The sequence below is a fragment of the Balaenoptera ricei genome, chromosome 6 (assembly GCF_028023285.1).
Source record: "Balaenoptera ricei isolate mBalRic1 chromosome 6, mBalRic1.hap2, whole genome shotgun sequence".
Taxonomy (NCBI): Eukaryota; Metazoa; Chordata; class Mammalia; order Artiodactyla; family Balaenopteridae; genus Balaenoptera; species Balaenoptera ricei.
This window is the reverse complement of record NC_082644.1, coordinates 88,880,269-88,899,631: the sequence shown is the minus strand read 5'-3', so window position 1 is coordinate 88,899,631 and position 19,363 is coordinate 88,880,269. Positions and strand designations below refer to the sequence as shown.

The window sequence follows — 19,363 nt, the reverse complement described above, 5'->3', positions numbered from 1 at the left end:
AATGTAGGGGTAAACGAGTTCAAAAAAAAAACCAAAACAAAAGGATGTTCAATAATTTAAAAAAATCCAGTTCTGGCCTGTTTCTATGTAAATGCAATTCATACTTCAAGGCAGTGGCAGCAGCACCTGCTACTATTCTAGATGAGGTTCAGATGCGTCTCTCCCCTAATCAGGACAAAATACAGTATGACTTTAAAAGCTGTCAGGACAGGGACTGATCTAGGAAGATTTAAAAAAAAAAAAAGGGTGGGGGGTTGGGGGGGAGGTGGTGTAAGTTACAGATAAGAATAGCACTGTTACTAAGTAACCATGGTTTTAACCATGGTCCCTGAAACAAGAAAAATTTAGAATCATTTCCTTTTTTTGGTTAGGGCTTTAACGTATCTCTTTGCAAAAGAAAAAAACATTAGAGAATTAGCCAGTGATCTGTGAAGTATTCCACAAAATAGGAAAACCAAACCATTTTTTTTTTTATCTTTTAAAAATAAAGAGGTCATCTGTCTTACTGAAAATCAGTGACTTGTTGAGCCTAACTGGAAAAAAAAATGTCAGAAAATGAAATAGTTTCTTCTGTGTGTACATATATAAACTTTAGTATACTCAGATTCCTATAGGACTAACTAGGGGCTGTTAAAGCTTTTTAATTTGACAGTAACTAAAAAATCTAGAATAAATTTTTGTTTGGAAGCTTAAAGAACTTTTTCCCCCCTTTTATGCCTTCTGCTTTAATCACTCTTTTCTAGAACAAACAAATGAGGATTTGGGGTGTTAGTGTCTGAAGATACAAAGGATTAGTTCCACTCTCTTACAGATCTTTAATTTAAATCTAGCAGAGAGTAGGTGTCGCATTTTGCTTTCTATAAGAACCTCAGGGAACTTAAATAGTGCCTCCAGAAACAAGGTTATCATCTGCACATTGGATTTACAGAGGTTCTTAAAATCTAATTACTCTTCCCTTAGCATTTTTTTCTCTGTATGTTGTATTACAGCTAGGCTCTCCAAAGAGAATGGCAATTAGGAGTCTGAATGATACAGAGCCAATTTAAGCCTAAATATTGATGAGCAGCAGTAGGAACAAATGGACACTAAAGGGCTTACAGGTACTACATAACCTCCTGACAGATTTGATGACTTTTTAAAATGGAAAATCCCTGTGGCTGAGAATAGTGATGTTTATTATATAATCAAAGTTTTCCACAAACCTGTAGGAAGATCTGCTGGAGCCTCTCTATACAGTTCTTATACCACGGTGTTAATACACTGGTCCCGTCAGTTTCACATCGTACTAAGTGCTCAGTCAAGATCATGATAAAACGCTGGAAATGGGGTACAAAGTTCCAGAGGTGTCAGAAAAAATTCTTATACTTCGGAAACAATCACATTTTTGACCAAGAGACCTCAAAGGTATTGCTTGTTTCACCCTGTCTTTGTGGTGTGTATCCATAACTTTCATAATTCAATAAAAACTGTCAGTGTAGAAAAGCAGGGATAATGAGTTAGTACATTGTTTTTGGCAATACCCGAAGACCTTTAATGTCCAGATTACTTATGCTAGTAATTTTTCTTAGAACCTGTTCTAAGGACATAATCAGAAATGTTAACAGGAATGTATACACAAAAATCTTCAGGAAGGAAAACAATCATCTATCAATAAATAGATCAACAGTTGGGAATAATTAAATATGAAAGAGGTATTTAACAATAGTATCCATTTTTTTTTAAAGCAAGGAGAAATGCTCGTGCAAGAATGCTCATTAAATAAATAACAGAATTACCTCCAGTTAGTGAACTTTTATTTTTCCCTTGTAAATTTTTATATATTTAAGATCTTATAAATGAGCATGTATTACTTCTGTGATAAAAACATTTTTTAAAACTAAAGAAATGTACTGTTTCTTTGAACATATCAATGTCCCAAGCCAAGATACCTGAAATATGACAAGGAAGAGATTCTTTTGTTCACTCTGAGCAGATTCCACTTTTTCCTGCAGTCTTTCTATTTGTTCCTCAAGAGCCCCATCTTTCCTGTCACTGCTTCTGTCATCATCATCACTTCGCTACCAAATGCAAAGGAACAAAGGGAAAACACCATTTAGGACTGCAGTGTATTAAATCCCATCAAGTAAATCTAAGGATTTTATTGTGTCTGGTCAAATGCTATTTGAAGACTTGTATTCTATAGTAAAAGTACTCCAGTGTCCCAAACATACAGGCAAAATGTCCCAAGTCCTATGAGTACCTCTTATCTAGGCCAGGGAAATTCAGTGGCACTTGGGTAATCGTGGTAGATTTGCTATAAAGCAGAAGTAAGTTATCCCTTTTATAAGACAGCCCACTCAAGGAAGAAATATGTGTCACATTTTTCCTCCATTCAAAATGAAAACAGCTTTGAGCTCCATGGAAAATGTACAGCTGATTCTTGTTATTCACCATAGTCTGTTTTATGAAATTGCTGGAAACCCTGAGTTTGTGAACACTGAACTGCTGCTCCTAGGGGAAATACAGGGTTAGGGTCTTGGGAGCCTCTCATCACAACACTTTCATCACCATAGATCTGCGCTGCCCTCACAATAGCCACCAGCCATGCATGACACCTGAGCACCTGAAATGTGGTTAGTGTGACTGAAGAACTGACTTTTAAATTGTATTCAAATTTAATTAGCTTATAGTCACATGTGGCTGGTGGTCACCATATTGGACACCACATATCTAGGGAACAGAGTGGTGTGAAGTCAAGTCTCTGGAGTTTGTACATGTATAAAATGGGGATGATACCATTTACCTTACAGTATTTTAGATCTGTGAGTGTGTTTACATACATACACTCAGGTATATATGAATGTCTGTATGGAGACTAGCACTCGAACCTGCTCTAGTTCATATAAGTCATTAAACTTGCTTTTACCCTCTACTCTGATAAATGTGCATAACTGGAAAATTCTGTCATGAACAATACCAGCACTGTTTGCTAAATCACAGGATACAGCCAGCTCACTGTTTCTGCCCAAAATAGCTAAAATACTTAACTTCTTATTAATATGAGAAGTATCTTATAGGCTTGGGAATGACCCCCCCACTACCCCAACCTTACCGGGGGAGTGGTGAACACGGACAATCTTCTCCCTCTTCCCCTCTTGCATCAGAAACTCTTATAGAGACACAAGTGTCCTCCTTCCTTCTCCTTCCTTTTTGGGAAGGCAAACATGAAACTGATCCAGAGATGGTGAACTATGGAGAAGTGAGGTTTGTGGCTTCCTAAACAGGTTCACTGTGCAGAACGAGAGAACAGCAGACCCCAGGTCCGTCCCTTCCTCCACTTCTACAAACAGCTCTGCGTGATTTGGTCTCGAAAAAATAAGTTCCCATCAAGGTAATGAATATTCGCAAAAGTTTCTGGTATATTTTCTTTGACCATTAACAATCAACACAACTTACCCGTTTATGTTGCCTTGCGAGTTTTTCTTTAGCCTCTTCTAGCTCTTTCTGGATCTTAAGAACGTGTTTGCTCATCTTACGAATTGTGGAGTGCAAGATTTCCCAAACAAACAATCTTAAAGTAATAAGGCATTTGATTACTATATGTTAAACTATACTCATAGAAAATAAGACCTCTCAACTTTTATAACCTACTCATTCTTGAGGTCTTATATAGCCTTCTATAGGCAGAATAAGGCATATCTCTCCAGCAACAATTATGATTTTTCTTGTATTGTCAACTGTGCAAAACATCTAGCTCCACCCCATTATTCAGGTGAGCTTCCTGAAGGCAATATTGGGTCCTTGCCATTTTTCTTATTTCCATCCCCTGGTAGACACACATAGAAGGTATGTGTACATATTCAATGAAATGGCAAACCAGAAAAAACAGGTTAGGAACAAAAATACATTTTCTCTCTTCTAAATGTAAACACTTAGTATTGCAACTTGAAATAGAAACAATCTGAGGCTCATTTGCATGGTTTATACTATTGATATTTAACTAGCACAAACTCAGCCAATTCTCTTGAAACATTTAAGAATCTCATTAGTTGATAATAGCTATCAACTGCTAGGCTTTTAAGAATGAGATATTTATGTCAGCTACTTTCTCAAATTGCTCAAATACCAGGATCACCTGTAAGTGCTTTAAATGTTTGTTGCATAAATATGCATGTGCTTTTTAAGTAGCTTCTTTTAACTGCTTGTATGTCTATACATTTGGTCTCCTAACCCCAGGATATACAGCACAGAAGAGTACTTCTTTCTACACATTTTGATCTGGATGATGACAGTTTAAGTGGAAGATAATAAACCAATCATTTCATAAAACTCAAGGTCTAGAATGTTAGCAGATAGGATAAAAGAGCAGAGTACTTTAACTCTGGAAGGGGTGGTCAGGGAAGGCTTTGCAGAGTTAGAGTTGCAGATGTAAATCATTCAGGATAATGGCTAACACATACTTGAGTTGTCAGTTTTCTGAGATTTTGCAAATCTGAGAATGGTCTGATGTTGCCTTCATTTGTGAGTACCTACTTGGCTGGTATGATAACCTTAGACCACATTCCTTCACCCTAAGGATTCAGTTTCTCAGACTAGTGTCCTCTGCCAATAACATACAATGAAGAGGGTAAAGGTTGTGATAGATATTTATGTTTTTGCAAGTAATTTTCCTTTTTTTCCTGTTTTGTGTCAACTCTTGCTGTCCCAGTCCTGATCAGTTATAAAGCCTATGGACTCAACTTCATGTATAAGAACCAAGCTTAATGAAAAGTCTTCTTTCCTTTAGGAGGAATGAGTCTAGAATGAATCTTCTGTGTATTAAATCTAGGACTTTTATGACTGAGGTGAGACCTCCCTCCCCCAGAGGCATTCAGGTGCCCACCAGGCTTTCCTCGATCCCTCCGTGATGTGTAATCTATGACGGACTGTGATTTCTACCAGTTCCTGCAGTGCATTTCCGGTCCCCAGTGGAGCTGGAACTCCTGCCCATGTCCCATTGTCTAGTTGAGACCCTGACATACAGCCTGATCTTCACTCCCAATAGTCTGGATCCTTTATAAGCATTTCTACTTGATTGGTTGAATCCTAATTCAACTTACGTGTGTCCCTAAGAGACACTGCAACTGGACTGGTTGTGTGGATTTCCATTGTGCAAGAATCCTTGCCAAGTCCAATCCTACCAGATTGGACCATTATATTAATATCAACCTGGTTTGGACCAGAATTTGGAGCTCATGTATAAGGGACCACATGTGAACTAATTCTTAGAAAACAGGAACTTTGTAAAATAATCTGTATTACCTAGTAAAGTCACGAGATAGTTCTGAAGAGAAGATCCAATTTGCTACTGCAGCACAGTCAACAATCTGTGTACGAATCATCTTATCTACTAGTACAGCAATCATCTACAATCAGAGAAAAGAAATTATTAGGGTAAATCACACTTATATGTAGGCCACGATAATTCCACTGCTACAAAAGTGAAATTCATTTTCAGTGGCTATGGAACTGAACAATTTAACCATTAGGTCTTAAGATTTAATTTGCCTTCTGCTTGGCTCTGGTACTTACTGTAAGAATACAAGAACACAGAGATTGAGCAAAAAGAAAAACTCTGAATATTAACACTTAAAAATGTTCCTTTAAATTTTAGAGGATATATACAAAATATATAATTTCCATCAAATCTTAAAATTTAAAAATACAAGATAGTTTTATCACAGAAGTCTTAATATAACTCTGAAATTTATTTTAATGCCTCTTTATAACACATGGTATGATAATAGTGTATCGAGATTTGACAAATCTGGAGCTTGTTTTTTAGAAACTGGCTAGACTAGATAATTATTTCCTACCCAACTGGAGAACCTTCCAAGAAATAAGCGTTCTTATTAAGTACTTAAAATGTGTTGAGATATTATAATACCAAACCAAATCATAACAATTGCTCTTTAAAGAATGATTCAAACATCATTACTTTTTCATAGCACTAAAATTACAGATTTAAAAACTATTCTATAGGCAGAGTCAAATTTCATGTTCTGCAAAGTAAAACAATGGTATTAACTGCCTTATTTTTATACCTGTACAGTCAGCACTTCAATACGTCTTAAATAGTTTTTACCTGTGGATGGTTCCGCCAGACCTCAAACATGACTCTTAGAACATGTAATTTTCCTTCATCACTTTCAGCTAGGGTTTTGAAGACTTCATGAAACCTTTTGACAGTGGGGGAAAAATACCACATATAAACTTATTAATAAGCATTTTAATATTTTCAAAGCCTTCACAGTGTTACTCAGTTTACAGCGCAATATATAAATGCAAAATAACCAAACGTTAACCATTAAGGATATAAAAGGTATGATTAGGAATTCACAGTTTGTATGGAATTTGTCATAAAATCTTAGGAAAATTACAATATACTATCATTAGCCTAGGACTATAGTTCACTGTGTATCTAAGAATAGATGAGGGCTAAGGAACTGTCTCCAAACACAGGTGCAGTATTCTGACTGTGCCTTCTGTGAGAACCCTGCGAGTCATATAGAGACTTGGAAGTTGAGATGGGGTGAGGAGTCTAGTTTCTCTTCTCAACTGAAGGAATATCTATATGTTCTTTCTTCATTTGGACTGTAGGACCAGTTAGAAAGTTCTGTCTTTAGATGCCAACCTTTGGGTGGCTCCTAAGAATGTAGCTGGCTCTCACTTCTGCTAACCATTTTTTAGGAAGATGCTTAAAGAAATAAATTTATTGATTGATTGATTGATGGATGGATGGCTGTGTTGCTGTGTGTGTGCTTTCTCTAGTTGTGGCGAGTGGGCTTCTCATCGTGGTGGCTTCTCTTGTTGCGGAACACGGGCTCTAAGTGCATGGGCTCAGTAGCTGTGGCTTGCAGGCTCTAGAGCGCAGGCCCAGTAGTTGTGGCACATGGGCTTAGCTGCTCCGCGACATGTGGGATCTTCCCGGACCAGGGATCGAACCTGCATCTCCTGCATTGGTAGGTGGATTCTTAACCACTGTGCCACCAGGGAAGTCCCAAGGTGGAAACTTCTTGACTGTATGTATGACTGTCCTATGGACTCAGGTTTTTCACTTGTTTCTCTAAAGGTCTATATGAAAAAATGTACATTCTATTGAATATATATACATGCAAACTGTGCTAACAGACTGACAGGAGCCATAGGATGGGGATTTTAGCTACCACAAACCAAAACCCACTGTATCAAATTATATGGTAATACTGTTATTAAGATCTTCACAGTCAATAATTTTAGGTAAAAATTAGTATGCCATTGGTGTTCACCGAACAAAGTTCTAAACCCTCAAGATAGCATGTGTGTTCTTGTTGTACTTACTTTGCAAGAGCACTGAAGGAGTGACTGAATGACTTGGCCGCTAAGTGTAGCAGAGTCTGTACAAAGACCTCTATTTTCAATGGGTTAAAGCTGAATCCTTCATCTGAAAAATAGCCCACAGTAAGAGAGTTAGGAAAATGTTTAATTTTTTGGTCCCTCACCTGAATCGCTAAACAGATGGCACACTCACATCCAAATAACAAGTGAGACATTCAAGCAATGTCTTTGAGTACTAATAGATGATGAAAGACTATCACTGATTTCAAATACTCAAAATATAAAACTAAGCATAATCTTAATTCTTAAGTTTTTTGGAATTGTTTCCCTATTTCTTCTGTATGATCCATTTCTTTTTACAAATACCACATAGATTTCCTTGTTCTTATCTCTCTACATGGTGGCAAGATAATAAATATAGTAAAAGAAAAAAATACAGTAAGCCCTTAACAGTTAGGTCTATTTCCTAAGATGTCTGAGAATGTCTAAATTTAACACCATCATTTTGAATTATACTTTCTAAATGCATTTTCTCTAACATCAAAATACAAGTTTCTTAAAAAATCTAAACAAACAAAATCCCAATAACAAATAACCCAAACACCATTAATGTTCTGATTGCGTCATTTTTCTGTGCACGTCATTATGTAACACATCTAACAACAAAACCCGCCCCCCCCACAAATGGTTAACCTAGTTGTCCCAGTAGACTTTTCATCTCTTTTACTGATTTGTTTTAGTTATTGTAATTTTCAAGATGTTTTAATATGAGATAAAGCAAGTCCCTCTCATCGCTTTCTGTCTTATCTGTTGATGATAAACTTATAGTTTAATTTGGAGAGAACATCCAGTTTTATAATATACCAAGTCTTTCTGGACAGGAAACTCTCTAAAGTGAAAACAGGGAATGTTTAAGGGAGAAGATAGCTGGGTTCTGGGAACAATGGACAGGCTGGACAGGCCAAACAAATATATTGCTTTATGAGTATCCCATGAGATTTAAGAAAATTATGTTTATACTTTTAACATGGCCCATACAGAGTTCCATTCAAGAAATATTTAATTCCCTTACCATCATCGTCATCCTGGTTAGGATTTGGTACATCTTTCAGAATGCTGAAGATTTCATCATTGGTTGCTTTACTTTTAAAGGCAACAGCTAAACAGAGGGCAACCGAATGTCCAGGAAGAGAGTCTAAGCACAGAATGGGGAGAAGAGTAGATCAGGTTTTAAGACTATTGTTGCAATTAGTTAAATAACCGAGAAACTTAAAAAAAAAATTCTTTTCTTTTAAAATAGAGTACTCTTTATTCTAAGATCAATATTTATTCTGTATAAAGATAACCACATGTGAAAGTTTCATTTAATAGGGCAATGGTTTTTCACCTAAAATAAAGCATAAGAGGTAATTCTTGCCTCGATACTTCCTTAAGAACAGGGAGCTAACTGAAATTCAGAGTATGAGGGGGTACTGATCTTCCTCAGGGATGAGGGTGAGGGGACACAGCTGCAGCTGTCCCTTGACAGTCCTCAAATCCCTAGGCCTTTGTAAGCTGAAAAGCTGAGAATCAATGTATTCTCTTTCATTTTGGTCAGTGTACCCTTCCTCCTCCCTTTCCCTAAGACAGTGGAAACTAAATTTGGGTTTGAACAACGTGAAGGCTGCCAACTTAAGACAGATTTTTTGCTTTACTCTTTTGCTGAGTCCACACACTTGAATCTCCATAAGCCAGATGCTCATGTGCTTTGACTCCACATGTTTACTGGTGGTTAATATCTGTTGAGTCCTTACTGTATTAAATTTGTACTAGTATATACTGTATGGCATCACCAGAGCAACTACTTTTAATGTAAGGTAGACAAAGAGGTAACAAAAAAGCAATTCTGACGTAGAATATGAGTTACTAAGCACTTGGAATGAATAAAGTCAATTACAACAGGTCACATGTGCTGTGTGCTTTTCTTGAAAGTGGGAGAGAAAATAAGTGAAGAAAAAAAGAATCCTCTGCCACTGTGACGTCTACATTCTAGGTGGAAAACCAAGATATTCACATAAGAAGTAGCCAGAGAGCAACACAAAACTGGCTTGCTAAAGGTTAAAAAAATATTTAAAAGACTGGAGCTTGGGCTAGACCCTGGAAAGAGAACAGGAATCAGAGAACAGAAAGGGCTTAACAGAAAGGGCTTTCTAGAATGGGATAATGGCACAAAGGCAAACGCAAGAAAGAGAAGCATAGAAAAAATAAAAAGAAGTGGGCCTGGCTGGAGTGGAGGTTCGTTTGAGAAGAACTGACAAATCATAAAGTAGGAATGACAGGAGGGCCTTAAGTGTTAGGCTGAGTTATTTCTATGGAAAAAAAGAAAGCTCAGTGTTCAACAAAAGTCTGAACTCTCTGATATCAAAGACTGTATCTTACGGTTCTCTGAGCCAGTACAAAGCAGAAATCAAAACTTGGCACTTACAAGTACCACATCAAGCTTTGCTTTTTCAGGAAAAGATAGTGGTCAAGAGTGGGGCTGCTCAGTATCTGACTCTGGGCTTTACCACTCAGAAGCAATCTCACTGTGGCTTTACCTCTTTGAAGCCATTTCCTCATTGTAAAATTCGTATAATAAACATACCTATTTCTCAGAGTTGTTTTAAGGAATAAGTGACATAGTAACATAGGAAATGTACTTAGCATTGGAAACAACTGAGTTTATTTCAAGGAAAACAGGTGTAGTCTGAGGTGCAGGTGGAGAACCAGGGGTGCAATATGAGAAGGCAAGGGAGAGGAGTGAGTTTCAAGATGCAAAGAACTGCTACACAACACGAAGTGGAAGGCTCATGGAGGAGCTGTGTTCAGTGCCATGTGAAAAGACTAACTTGGAAACTCCACACCTAACTCTCTACCAGTGCTCACCAATGTACAACCTTACCTTCATTAAGTGTAAAGCACAAAATGGCATATCAAATTATATAGCCCCCCCCCCCCGATTTATAGTGCAACCTCAGAAATGATGTGACCAAAAAGTAAGAAAAGCATGTTTAAGAATTTACTTCTAGAGGCATACTGCGGGTCAAAATATAGTCTATATGCACCTGTGTTCCCACACCTGAACTGTTACCAGATGTTAATCAGTTCAAATAATCTCCATTGCCATGACAAACATTTTCATTTTATTAAGTTCTGGCTATAAATTCATCTTGCTATACTTAGCAACATTTAAAATAATGTCATGGATATAACATTATAAACAATATTAAAAGAAAAAAGTAACAAGCCAGTAATAACTAAGTAAATCATAATAAACCTTCAAAATGATGTCAGCAAATAAAACAATAGAGGTTAGTGAGAAATCACCTTTCAAACAGAAAATACAAACCCAAGAAGAGAAAAAGTTCACTTTCTCCACCTTAGATAACTGACTTAAGAGAATACTTGCATTAGTACCTTTTAAAAACAGGATTTGTTTTATTACTTACTGCTACTTTCATCTCCATACTTGTAAATGCAGGTTGGGTTTGCAGGACATAGAGTTGAGAAGGTAGGAGGGACAATATCTAATATACGCTGATGGTAAGACAACCTACAATAAAAATAAGAGCCTCAGAAAATATCATTCATCAGTTCCATTCTTCAGTAACATCCAACTTACCCAGAAGGTCACAATCTCCCAACACCCTGGACTCAGGTGACAACCAAGAAATAAAAGGGGACAAGTCTTTCAAACTGTTGTCTAGGCCAGCACCAGAACTCAGGCCTTCTTCAAAACTTACTGGTTTGCACTGAGATGTGGGCCACTGGGTCCACAAGCCTGGAGGCCAGGTATGTGGGGTGGTGATGGTGGGGTGGGATGAGGTAGAGGAAACAGTTTGTATGGTTGGGAGACTGGTTATATTGCAGCAAATAAATACTTATTGAGACTAATGGGAACCAAGTTTCTTAATGCCTGCAAAGGTATTTACAAATCATGGCAAAGGGGAAGGCTAGGAAAAAAATGAGATGTTTGGTTGGAATTGGAGGGATACACACATCTAAGTGGATATAAAAATAGTTACAGATATCTGTATATGTGTGTGTGTATGTGTGTGTGTGTATGTGTGCAGAAATATATTCACTACCCTTGTCCATCCAGAGGGCCTAGAACCAATGACACCCCAATAGCAACAAGCACATCAAGTGTCCAGACCTTGCTTCCTAAGTACCATGCTCCACTAAAAGAAACTTGGGCTCCTTGAATAAATAGATGATTCCAGGGAAGGGGCAAGGAAACACAAGATAAGCCTGGAACATCTTGTGCCAGAAATAAGGACATGCTCAATGAATGGAGGGGGACATTAAAGAAGAAAAAAAAAGGACACAGGAGCCACAAGGGACTCCCAATGGACAAATCAGGGACAATTTGAGCATCAAAATTAATAATGACAGTAATGAATTAGAACCCACTGAATGAAATAGTCCCTACTGATATATAAACACAGGAATTAATAAATAAATGGGTGAAAAAGGAAAGCTCTTTCTTACAGTAGAATGCCAACTAATAAATGTAGAGAGAATAATAGACAAAGAGAATCATCACTTGGCAATTACCACAGTGGTGACAGATAAAAGTACAAGCTGTCAGTGGAGGTCTGATGAAGAACAGGATGTGACTGTAACCTCAGAGTATTTCCCACAAAATATTAATCAACTACAAAGGGAAAAATGGTGAATTTAAGTTAGAGAAGCCTGACATGGCCATGTAATCAAGGTTAACATCTCTAGTGGTGGGACAATGCAAGACTTAAGTCATGAGGGCACATCAAGGCAACACAACAAAGTAAGGCCTACATTCTTTAAAACTGACAAGGACATGAAAGATAGAGAAAGAATAATAGCTGTTCAAGATTGACTGAAGAAAATGACAACTAAATGCTACACATGTTCTATCCAAGAATTCTGGACCAGAAAGGGAAAAGACATTGTTGGGATGGTTAGCAAAATTTCAGCAGCATTTGTGTATCGTATAGTGGTATTACTGTATCAGAGCTCATTTCCTGATTTGGAGAGCTGTATGCTGGTCATGTAGGAGAGTGTTTTTGTTTTGAGGAAATATACAACCGACCATTAAAGGATGCTTGGACATCATATCTGCAACTTGTTTTCAAAGGGTTCAGAAAAAAACCAATATAAAGGGTAGATTACATATACAGAGAGGGAAAAAGGACTAGGACATTAGAACAAATGTAGTAAAATGTTAACTAGGGAATCTAGATGAACACGATACAGAGCTCTATTTTGGCAATTTTCCTGAAATTTGACATTTTTTCAAAGTCTATTTGACAAAAAAACCTTATTGGCTTAATTCACATAGAGTCCAGATGGCATGGTTGCCCAAGTTTTTCAGCCTAAATCTTGATTACAAACTGAAAGGGAAGAGAGGTAGGTACTTGGATTTTAAAAATAATATTCTAGACATACATCACAAATACAGAGAAGGGAAAAATACCCCCACAGAAATTAGAAGACCTAAGCCAAGGAGAAAACTCAAAGAACTTACCTCATACATTTTTCTAGAACTTCTCTTACAAACTTTGGTTTGGGACTTTCTGGATCTTGAGTAAGACAATCTGACCTAATGAGGAAATATAGTTTTATAAGTTCTTACACGTGATCTGCACCTATACCTAACTTGTACTTAGCTACAAATAGTTCCCTTCTACCTAAATTATTACATTTATATACATATCAAAAAACCCTAAATCTTTCAGACCGTGAAGAAGATTGCTTTTATATTATAGTTTTAAATATTAACTTTTAAAAAAAATGGTAGACTGTAGAGAGAAGAAAGATATAATATACATAACACTGCTTACCAATCTTCCCAGCTCCAACGGAACTGGAAGTTACTTAGATGATGGGAAAACCAGTTAATAAACCTATACAGAGAAGTGGGGTGGGGGGTACAGAAAAGGATGAATGGTTGCAATTTATAACAGGAACTTACATAATCCTTCAGACAAAACCCTATTTCCCCCCTACCTACAGCTGTACTTTCTCCTGCCAGTTACCCCTTTCTGTGCAAATCCTGTAACTCACCTTCTACTTCAAAAAGTAACAGTCCCCAATCTCACTTCTCCTAACAGTGCTATCCTTTTTAAGTGAATAATAGATATGATTCAAGTGCCTGTTTTATATCAAGTACCTTATATATGTTTATATAATTTAATTCTCACAATAACTTCTGAGGAATGTATTATATTCCCCATTTAACTGACAACGAAACAGAGGTGTGAGGTGCAAAAATAAAAAAGATTAAAAACGTTTTATAAATGGACGAGCCAAAGTACAGTCTCTCATCATCATGCCACACCCTTTCACCACAAACAACAAAATATACCATCAAAGCCCCCTTTTCTCTTAACACATCTAATCTCTCTGACTAGATAGGGATCACCTTAGTAGACTGTATAACATTGTGAAATTTTTAAGAGCCCAATGAACACTTGCTGAATGAATGGCATAATTGGGATGCCCAGCACAACTGATGGTTTATTAATTAGACTGGGAAAAAAACACAGCAGACACCTTCTTAAAGCACATCCCTCATGTATCTATAATTTCAGTCATTAAAATTACTCAAGATAATAAATAGGTCAACGACACAGGATAGCCTTTACTGATAATTTTCAAATATCGCATTTGAACAGTAGACATGACAGATTATGGAAAATGTTCAATATCTGTCCTGATCTACTTTGGAAAACTGACAGAAGAGAGAACACCAGCTAATAAAGGTAGTACACAGACCTCACCCAGCAGACGACAACGGGTATGAAATTACCACAGCTATAAAAATCCAATGTGGCCTTTTGTATAAACTGAGTCTTGGAGCTGTAGTTACATAGTAGCTAATTATTTCAGAAGCACATACTATTCATAAACAAAAATACATATATATTATATAAACATAAATATACAGTATTAGACTCTGCTTCTACATATAGGTTAGCATAAAGCCTATTTTAAAAGCTTACCTACCCAATTACAGAGGGAAAAGTGTAACCATACCAAAGAACCAAACAATGCAATTAAAGAAAACCTCAGTATGGGCATCGTTTCATATTGAAAATTAAACTAGAAAGTGTAATGTTATAACAATTATGAGTTTTATTATAAAAAGGATTATTTGGGGGAGGCAAGAAAGAAAAACCAACTTGGAAATTCTTAAGAAGGCGAATGTTTTCCTGATCAAATTCTTTTATAAAGTACAGGGAGCAGAAGCTAACACTGAGTACAGAAATAAGGCAATTACTATACCTGTCTACGCATGTAGTATTCATCGTGTCCAAACGCATGTATAACATTTCAGTTGCCTGTGCAAGCTGTGGATTTCAGGATAAGGAAAACTATACTCTCCTTGAAAATAAGCTGTGATAGAAAAAATAAATAACATTTCTTGAAGTCTATATAATGACTAATAATGCTGAGCTTCGTTTCAAGTAATTGATCTTTGAGGTATCAATGATGTACATTTGATGTGTATACACCCGTGAAATCGAGATAATGAACATTTACATCATCTCCAAAAGTTCCCCATGCTCTTTTGTAATCCATTCTCCCTTCTTCCCCTCATTTATGCCCCCAAGCAAATATTGGACTGCTGTCACTATATTACTTTGCATTTTCTAGGATTTTGTGTAAATGGTATCATATAGTATGAATTCATATTTGTTTGGCACCTTTTATTCAATATAATTATTTTGCAATTCATTCATGTTGCTGCCTGCATTGAAAATTTGTCCTTTTTTTATTAGTGAGTAGTATTCCACTGTATAGCTGTAACAAAATTTACTTATCCATTCATGTATTGATGGATATTTGGATTGTTTCCAGTTTTGGGTTATTACAAATAAAGTTATGAACATTAATTCTCTTGGGTAAATACTCCAGAGCAGAATGGCTGGACTGTATAGTACACGTAACGTTTAACTTTTAAAGAAATGCCAAACTGTTTTCATGAAGTGATTTAAACCCACAAGCAGAAATATTTAATAATCTCTTAAAGTCAGGCCAAAGAGAGTACATTAAAAACAAAGGAAAGGGGGCTTCCCTGGTGGCGCAGTGGTTAAGAATCCGCCTGCCAATGCAGGGGACACGGGTTCGAGCCCGGTCCAGGAAGATCCCACATGCCGTGGAGCAACTAAGCCCGTGCGCCACAACTACTGAGCCTGTGCTCTAGAGCCCGCGAGCTACAACTACTGAAGCCCGTGCGCCTAGAGCCCGTGCTCTGCAACAAGAGAAGCCACCGCAATGAGAAGCCCGCGCACCACAACAAAGAGTAGCCCCTGCTCACCGCAACTAGAGAAAGCCCATGCACAGCAGTGAAGACTCAACGCAGCCAAAAATAAATAAATTTATAAAAAAACAAACAAACAAACAAAAAAAACAAAGGAAAGGATACAACTTGGGGTAGAGAGCCAGGCTGAAGTTTACACAGTTCAATGAGAAGTGTTGTGTACATCACATCAATGTGAGGGGGTGCTGGAAGTTGAAACAGTTCTGCAAATATCACCTACAAAGGAATCACAAGTCAGAACTCAATTCAACAGCTATCTACACACTTCTACTATTAGAAACACCTCAATGTTCTAAACTCTAACTCTATGGTATTCATAATAAAAAAATTACTTTTTAACCTTTAAAATTATGCTCTTTAAAACACAAAGATCTACAATTGAATACTGTAATGAAGATTTCTTATCTCTATAACTCAATCAAATAAGAATATGCAAAAATTAATGCTTAGTTGATATTTCCAGAGAACTGTCCAATTTCAACTCTGGAAGTATCAGAGTTAATTCAGGGAGGTACAGTTTACTGGGGACTCACAGATCCACCAGAGTTTCATTCCTATAAGAAGTAAAAGTCCTTTGTAGACTCGGAGGATGGGAATAGAAGATAGTTAACTCATTCTACACTGTTACTATATTCTTGGTATTCCAAGACTTTTTTGCCATGCTCTTGTTCACAAACTTGTTTCCATCCTCCTTATATAATTTGTGGACCATCTACCTCGACTTCTAGAGCCTGGTCTGCATTCCTTCTTCTCATTCCCATCTCCCACACTTTTGTATGAATTTCTACACATTTTGCAGATTTAAAAATATGACTTATGTTTTGCATTTCAATTGACATGTCAGTGAGTCAAGTTCATAGCCTAAGCACACTCTCAAGTTCTATAAAGAGAACAGATGCAGCATTTCTAAGGAAGTACATAGGTATAGTATGAATAAAAAGTGAATCAAATGATACATAATTATGCTCACTTTGAGTATTTTAACATAGATGAATAATGCAATTGACAGTTTGACCCACGTGTCAAGTGAAAACACTGTTTTTTGGGAAATAAATCTCTACAAGGTGTTCAACTACGCTACTAATATCATTCTTCTGTATGACTTCATATGGAATCAAAAGCATTATCTATTTTTTTCCACTTCCAAAACAACTGGCTCTTTTGATTTCTAAGAATAAATAAGGATTCCTACTTATCCCTACCCTGTGATACAGGAAATAATACACTAGTCAGGGGTATGCTAGTAATAAGAGGCCAGATAAACACAGTTAAGGATGGGTTATCTGCCTAAAGAATACAATATTTTAAAGTATTTAAGCCTCTTATACATCTGTTAAGTGGACAATGTATTGACAGAGTTAGAGGTAACTTACATTATCCATGATAACTATTCATGAATGAAGATATACTATCAATATATAAATAAATTATAGGCAACTCAAAATTCCATTTGTACACTGGGCTTAACCTCCTCTTTTCTCTTTACTAACATGGCTAACAGAGCTCCAAAACTGAAAGCAATTTCGTCTCTTCTCTATTAATTTTCAGCACCTGCCAAGTAGCAAGAACAACAAAAAGGCCAAGAGTAGATTACACTTTACAGTCAACAGAAAGATTCTGAAACTTAGAAACAAGCTCCATTTGGAATGCATACCTCAACTATGTGGTAGTTCAAGGGGATCTTGTTCTTCCCAGGATAACTCACTAGCTGTGCAGCACTATAAAAAGTGTAATTTAAGTTTAATGAGTACACACAGATATATGAAAAACCAAATAAGCAGTTTCAAAAACAGTGTATGTAGATACAAAGGAAATCTTTTCTGAAATGTTCTAGATTTCAGTTACTTCACTTAACTACAGCACAGATTATTTTGTCTACCATAAGGAAGCTCTTTAATGCATGCAAGACTCCTTGAAAGATCAAAAGGAATGTAAGTAATAATAGTAAGGAAGTATACTCAGATCTACTAACTTAAAATGTTTTCTAAGGTAAACCATTCCCAAAATACTATATTCCTTTCCATTTTAAGATCTAAACCAAAACTTTCCAAGGTTTCAGAAAATATTAAAAATAAACTTTTCCAAAGCTTGATGTCTAACTGCTAGGAAACAGCAAAACGATTAGTATTCATTTATTCCCACAACATTCATACCCAAAACAGCTTGCCATTCAAGTTAATTTGTCCAGAGCACATGGCAAATATCCACACAAAAGAGCAGGCATCATATGCATATTACTATAAAGCACTATAGTACTATACAGCATCCAGGAAAGTACTATTTGAGGGTGAAGTGCCTCCAGAAAGCAAATCAAGTGTTTTAGAGATCGGTCTTAGCAAGACAGGGCATCAGGAAGAGAGGAAGATTTTCTTACTCTTAACGTACATTTTGCTCTTACTAAATCATCAAGATTGCTACTTTTTCTCCACTCTAGTAAAAGTACCATGAAAAGCATCTTACCAAGTCTTCCTTTCCTTCCAGTGGGACTTAACGATGCAGTGAAGATTCTCTTCTATTACAAATCTTTCCACTGAATGACTCCCTGGCATTACAGGACCCTGGAAAGAAAACCAAGTGCATATACTCCAGACCTAGACAAAATATTATTTTTCATTTATTCAACAAATATATCAGAGCTTATTATGTTCCAGACACTGTATTGGATGCTGGGGATAAAAGTTCACAAGTGTGAAAGCTCTCTATTTCAGCAAATTTTGTTGTGTTCACTTATGTCTACAAGAGAATTAGCATGTCAGCTATAGTGTTTCTTCTACTACATGTGACACTGTACTATCCTTGCCCAGTTCAAGTCTTAAATGAAGCAAACTAAATAATTTTTGTATATTATTAGTCCTATACACAGTTTATTTTTTGAAACCATGGGACTGGATTACTTCCATAAAAAACATGGAGAGAGGGAAAATTTTGTCTCGAACACTATGTAGACATAAAAAAATCATGTATGCATTGAAAGATATCCACACTACGTTGTTTTAAAAAAGGTTAAAGAACATTATCTACATGATATTGTTTAATTAAAAAAATACACATAGCAAACAGTTTCAATGAGTTTATTTACTTATTATTTATTTACTACTTAATGGTGACTTTTACTTTAATCTACGTTATCATTTCTAATTAAAAAAAAAAAAACAAAACATTTTTTGAAAGCCCAGAACAAAAAAACCAAATCCTCTTCAAACAGATATTTTGTATATTTATGCTCTTCTGGCAAAGGATGATGGGCACATTACAGAGGCAACACCAATTAAGTACAAATAGTACAGGAGAAGCAAATTTTGAGGTGCCATTCTAATGTTCCCCTTGTACAAATAAGTACCTAATCACAAAGATTCTAACAGCCTTATTGTAAATTAGACTTCCAATTATATATACTCTAATTAGACCATTACATAAAGCTGACTAAAAGCATTTTATTATCTATGCAATATTGCAAGTGGGTAGCAAGTTGATAATTTTGTATATATAACCAATTATCCAACAACTTTTTACCCTGAGATAGAGTATACATACGCTAAAATTTCCCAGGTCATAAGCAACTTTCCGTAGAACAGAAGAGAGAAGACAGGGAAAGAAAACTCAAGTTTGACCTACGGTGGTAACATTGGTTCTTATGCCAGTGGTTCTCAACTGGGGGAAATTTTGCCCCTAAGGGGACATCTGCCAATCTCTGGAGACATTTTT

The 19,363-nt window shown here is 36.4% G+C and overlaps 1 protein-coding gene across 4 annotated transcripts in view; it reads right to left on the bottom strand.

Annotated features, from left to right (window-relative positions):
* Positions 1–19,363, bottom strand: part of NCBP1 (nuclear cap binding protein subunit 1) — a 41,634-nt gene that overhangs the window by 713 nt on the left and 21,558 nt on the right. For 3 of the 4 annotated variants that reach the window (XM_059925123.1, XM_059925124.1, XM_059925125.1), the window contains 14 exons: positions 18,119–18,216; positions 17,313–17,376; positions 15,764–15,874; positions 14,620–14,684; positions 13,176–13,238; positions 12,860–12,934; positions 10,803–10,906; positions 8,408–8,530; positions 7,339–7,441; positions 6,104–6,197; positions 5,281–5,384; positions 3,436–3,550; positions 1,929–2,057; positions 1,203–1,316 (listed from right to left, as the gene is read on the bottom strand). In XM_059925123.1, the coding sequence (XP_059781106.1) occupies positions 1,203–1,316; positions 1,929–2,057; positions 3,436–3,550; positions 5,281–5,384; positions 6,104–6,197; positions 7,339–7,441; positions 8,408–8,530; positions 10,803–10,906; positions 12,860–12,934; positions 13,176–13,238; positions 14,620–14,684; positions 15,764–15,874; positions 17,313–17,376; positions 18,119–18,216 (1,362 nt within the window). Of the gene's footprint in view, positions 1–1,202; positions 1,317–1,928; positions 2,058–3,091; positions 3,346–3,435; positions 3,551–5,280; positions 5,385–6,103; positions 6,198–7,338; positions 7,442–8,407; positions 8,531–10,802; positions 10,907–12,859; positions 12,935–13,175; positions 13,239–14,619; positions 14,685–15,763; positions 15,875–17,312; positions 17,377–18,118; positions 18,217–19,363 lie in introns of those variants that run through there. The other variant, XR_009503720.1, reaches the window with a different exon arrangement.